The sequence below is a fragment of the Ursus maritimus genome, unplaced genomic scaffold (assembly GCF_017311325.1).
Source record: "Ursus maritimus isolate PB19 unplaced genomic scaffold, ASM1731132v1 scaffold_14, whole genome shotgun sequence".
Lineage (NCBI taxonomy): Eukaryota > Metazoa > Chordata > Mammalia > Carnivora > Ursidae > Ursus > Ursus maritimus.
The window spans coordinates 46,528,993-46,533,170 of NW_024423786.1; the positions used below are offsets into that span (position 1 = coordinate 46,528,993).

Consider the following 4,178-nt stretch of genomic DNA (forward strand, 5'->3'; position numbering starts at 1 on the left):
CCGCCTCCGTTAGTCCACCTATCAATCTCCCCCTACACTTCAGATCCCCACCCACCCGCGGCGGGAGTCCTACTAGACCCCGCCCCCTTCTTAAGCCCCGCCCAAGCCTGCCTAGGCCCTGCCCGCAGTTCGCATCCCTTCTCCCCAAGGCTCCTCCCCAGCCACCGAAGCCTGGTCCTCGCAGGCTCCATCCCCGCACCCATCCTGTTCCCTGTCGCCGTCGCGCCCAGGTGTTTACCTGGCACTTAGGTGAGTCGTGTGCGGCGGCGGTTTCGGTCTAAGCCTCCCGCCTCTTCTCCCGGAGCGTTCCTCAAGCCCCGAAGGCACGGAGGGGCCCCAGACCAAAGGCGGTGGGCTTCCCAGCCCGGGTCCCGCCTCCGTGCGGCTGCTCGCGCCCCCCGCCCACACCCCCAAAGGCAGCGCCGAAGTCGTCCCGGGTCGCGGCGACATGCCCGAGCTGGTGGTGACAGCGCTACTGGCGCCGTCGCGCCTCACTCTGAAGCTGCTGCGCGCCTTCATGTGGAGCCTCGTGTTCTCCGCGGCGCTGGTGGCCGCCGCCGTCTACGGCTGCATCGCGTTCACACACGTGCTGTGCCGGCCCCGGCGCGGCTGCTGCGGGCGCCCCCGGAGCACCCCGCCCGCCTGTTTGAGCAACCCGACACTGGGCGAACACTGCTTCCTGACCCTCAAGGTGAGCGCGCGCGCGCCCCGGAGCGGGGGGAGGGGGTGTGGCCGTGGGGGCTTGGAGGGTCGAGCAGCCCGGGAGGTCGGGCTTGTGGGGCTGGAGCGGGCGGGGTGAGCAGACAGCAACTGGTTGAATCCAAATCTGGGTCTGCACGTGGCCGGGGTGTTCAAGCCTAGCGAGGAAGGGTTCCCCAGGTCTCAGACGGTGCCCTCCCGCAGAGCTCGGGCTTGCGTCTGCACTACGTCTCAGCTGGACGTGGCAATGGGCCCCTCATGCTGTTTCTGCACGGCTTCCCAGAGAACTGGTAGGTCTGAAGGCCAGGGTCCCGGGGCACACAAGGCTGGAGGTGGAGCTGGAAGTGGAACTTGCACCACCAGGGCATCCAGGAGGCGGGCACTCGGGCTGGATAGATTGAGGGCACAAAGCGTACAGATGGGGTGCTGGAGGACAGGGGTCTGTGTACAGGAGGAGGCCCTGACAGGATGGGACAATCCGGTCTTGGATCCAGGGTGCAGCTGACCTTGCCCTAGGCCTGGGGCTCCCCCATCTTCCTTTCTGGGAAGCCCAGGGCAGGAAGGTGGGGCCCCCGGAAGGCCCCTGCTGGGCGTAGTGCAGAGGTGAAGCCTGGGGACCCTGACAGCCTCCCTCCCCACCCGCCTGACAGGTTCTCCTGGCGCTACCAGCTTTGGGAGTTCCAGAGCCGCTTCCACGTGGTGGCTGTGGACCTACGGGGATACGGCTCCTCAGATGCCCCTCGGGATGTAGACTGTTACACCACGGACCTACTGATGACGGACATCCAGGATGTCATCCTGGGCCTGGGTGGGGTACCCACATCCCAGGCCTGGCCTCCCTCACCCTGCCTCGCCTCTCCCTGGTATCTTACTTACACCGGTTCGTCTGGCCCCCCAGGTTATTCCAAGTGTATCCTGGTGGCCCATGACTGGGGTGCGCTCCTCGCCTGGAATTTCTCCATCTACTACCCATCCCTGGTCGAGCGGATGGTAATTGTCAGTGCTGCCCCCATGTCTGTGTACCAAGGTGTGTTGGGGAGTCCAGGGCACTGGGATATGCCTGTGTGGAGGAGCCTGTGTCTGTGTTTTCACCTCCTGGTCCACCGGTCAACACTTCAGGGCCTGGGGACACACATGACACTCCCAATCTACAGTCAATGACAATACACTTAGGAGTGACTCATATGTTTTAAGCACTTACAGGTAATCATTGTTCTGACAAGGAGCTTGCATACAGTAACCGACACAAGCCTCCTGAGCATATGAAAGTGTTATTGTCTTCGTGGTCCAGTTGGGGGAAACTGAGGCAAGAGAGGTTAAATGCCTTTCTTCTGGCAAGGAAGGTATAGATCAGTAAGCAACTACAATAGCACGAGATGCCTGTCACCTCACCTGATCCTAATTCCCAGTGTCACAGCCGAAGTGACATAGTGACATGGCCTCTATTATCTTTTTTCTCTTTCTCTCTGTCTCCCTTTTTCTCCCTCTCTCCCTCCCTCTTGGTTATCTTTTCTTGTCTGTCTCTGTCTGTAGACTGTCAGCTCCCCGGGGGCAGGGGAGTTTTGTCTGTTCTGTTTACTACTGTGTCTCCAGGGTTTTAAATGGGTCCTGGTACCCAGTAGGTGCTCAATAAATACTGAAATGCATCCAGGCCTGGGCAGGGGAAGCACACCAGTGGCTCTGGGGGCCCCTGGGAGCTGCAGAGGGAGGTGCCCGCATTCTGTGGGTACAGTGACAACTCTGCGGGGGGGGGGAGCTGCTATCCAGGCCCGGAGGAGTGTCGAGAGTCCTCACGGGCTCTGGCAGACAGCGACGACATTCCTGAGTGTTGGCGCATCCTGTGTGCCTGACCTGGGTGCCTGTAGGAGTGCAGGGGTGTGGGGCCACCTCAGGCCCAGGCCTCACATCTGCCTTTCCCCTGCCCCCAGACTACTCTATACGCCACATCGGCCAGTTCTTCCGTTCCAACTACATTTTCCTGTTCCAGCTTCCCTGGCTGCCTGAGAAACTACTGTCCATGTCTGACTTCCAGGTGCAGTGGGGCGAAGGCCGTCCGTAGGTGGAGGGTAGCGGGTTGGGCCTGGGAAGACTGGGCACTGAAACCACAGTCCTGTTGTGTACCCAGATCCTGAAGACCACCCTCACACACCGCAAGAGAGGCATCCCACACTTAACCCCCAGCGAGCTTGAGGCCTTCCTTTATGACTTCTCACAGCCCGGTGGTCTCACGGGGCCCCTCAACTATTACCGAAACCTCTTCAGGTGAGAGCAGACCCAGGGCGGAAAGCTCAGGAGAGTTGTGGGGGCAGGGAGTTGGGGCGGTGATTCTTCTGTCTGTCTATGTCTTGGCCATAGGAACTTCCCCCTGGAGCCCCAGGAGCTGGCCACACCCACGCTGCTGCTGTGGGGAGAGAAGGACACCTACTTCGAGCAGGGGCTGGTGGGAGCCATCAGCAGTCGCTTTGTGCCTGGCCGGCTGGAGGCCCACATCCTGCCAGGCGTGGGGCACTGGATCCCACAGAGCAACCCTGGGGAGATGCACGAGTACATGTGGGCCTTCTTGCGAGACCTGCTGGACTAGTGGCCCTCACTCGCTGGCTTGTGTGCGCGTAGGAGTCCACACAATGTACATACAAGGGTGGGCTCCCGGATGGTGCGCAGGCGTGGAACTCCTAGGCCGCACACAAGGGTGTCTGTGGATGCCCTCAGGCACACCAGCCTGTAGGCTCACTCACAGGTGTGAGTGTGTGTGCAGGTGAACAAGCCCTTCAACCCTGGAGAACCAGGTACAACTCTCCTCTGGAGCTAGATGCGGAAGTCCTACCTCTCCCCTCCCCTGGGGCCTTACTCTTCTTACCAAAGTCAGCCCCCAGAGCAGCACCAACCCCAGACCCTGACCTTCCTGTCCCTGGCTTTCCTCTCCAGTCCGAGTCTTCAGCTAAATGGTGCAGTGTCCAACAGGGTACTGGCAGCCACATCTGGCTGCTTCAGTTTACATGCAAAGTAATTAAAATCAATTAAAAATTCAGTTCCTCAGTCACTCTGGCTATACTCCAAGGGCTCAATTGCCACATCAGTGGAAAGCATTCAGTTGGACAGTGCTGAGGAGGGTGCTCCTAGACTAGGGGTATCCACACCTGGCTCCTGACCCGCTCCCCCAGGGAGGGCCCTCATGTGCAAGCAGCTGGGTGTCTAGAGTCCTGTCTAGCCTGGCCCTGAACAGCTCCCACGGTCTTCCTCCCAGTTGTGACTCCAGGCCTCGTAAGGTCAAGTTCTCTTGCTGCGGCCTGCGAAGGATCCCTGGGACCCCTGTCTCCGATCCATGGAAAAACAGCTCTAGGCTCTGTTAGGTTGGGTGTGTGAGATTCTGGACTGGCACAGGAAGGGACCAGCTCCCCGAAGGATCATCTGAGGACTGAGGCCTGCCTCTCCAGCTCCTGGAATCTTCTCTAAATGAACCACAGTGTCTGGGGATTCTT

The 4,178-nt window shown here is 60.2% G+C and overlaps 2 protein-coding genes across 4 annotated transcripts in view; both read left to right on the top strand.

Moving 5' to 3' along the window:
• The window catches only part of LOC121102424 (epoxide hydrolase 3-like), a 2,584-nt gene extending 2,335 nt beyond the window's left edge, over positions 1 to 249 (top strand). The window contains exon 6 of the mRNA XM_040628258.1: positions 150 to 249. Coding sequence (XP_040484192.1) covers positions 150 to 249 — 100 coding nt within the window. The remainder of the gene's footprint in view (positions 1 to 149) is intronic.
• Positions 87 to 3,727, top strand: LOC103677203 (epoxide hydrolase 3). Of its 3 annotated transcripts, XM_040629149.1 has the most exons (8): positions 95 to 249; positions 503 to 691; positions 904 to 989; positions 1,350 to 1,507; positions 1,598 to 1,726; positions 2,628 to 2,731; positions 2,825 to 2,961; positions 3,055 to 3,727. In XM_040629149.1, the coding sequence occupies exons 2-8, from the start codon at positions 518 to 520 to the stop codon at positions 3,278 to 3,280; spliced, it is 1,014 nt and encodes a 337-aa protein (XP_040485083.1). In that variant the 5' UTR covers positions 95 to 249; positions 503 to 517; the 3' UTR covers positions 3,281 to 3,727. The 3 variants fall into 3 exon arrangements, with proteins under 3 accessions (XP_040485084.1, XP_008704664.2, XP_040485083.1); XM_040629150.1 differs by having other exon boundaries at positions 87 to 691; positions 1,598 to 1,689; positions 2,687 to 2,731; XM_008706442.2 differs by having other exon boundaries at positions 92 to 691.
• The last annotated feature ends 451 nt before the right edge of the window (positions 3,728 to 4,178 follow it).

What these genes read in the sequence shown, in the direction of transcription:
- LOC103677203 (XM_008706442.2), top strand. Translation starts at nt 449, where the DNA reads ATGCCCGAGCTGGTGGTGACAGCGCTACTGGCGCCGTCGCGCCTCACT. An exon ending in GGATGTCATCCTGGGCCTGG is followed by an intron (nt 1,508 to 1,597) that starts GTGGGGTACCCA and finishes CTGGCCCCCCAG; the next exon opens with GTTATTCCAAGTGTATCCTG. An exon ending in TATTACCGAAACCTCTTCAG is followed by an intron (nt 2,962 to 3,054) that starts GTGAGAGCAGAC and finishes TCTTGGCCATAG; the next exon opens with GAACTTCCCCCTGGAGCCCC.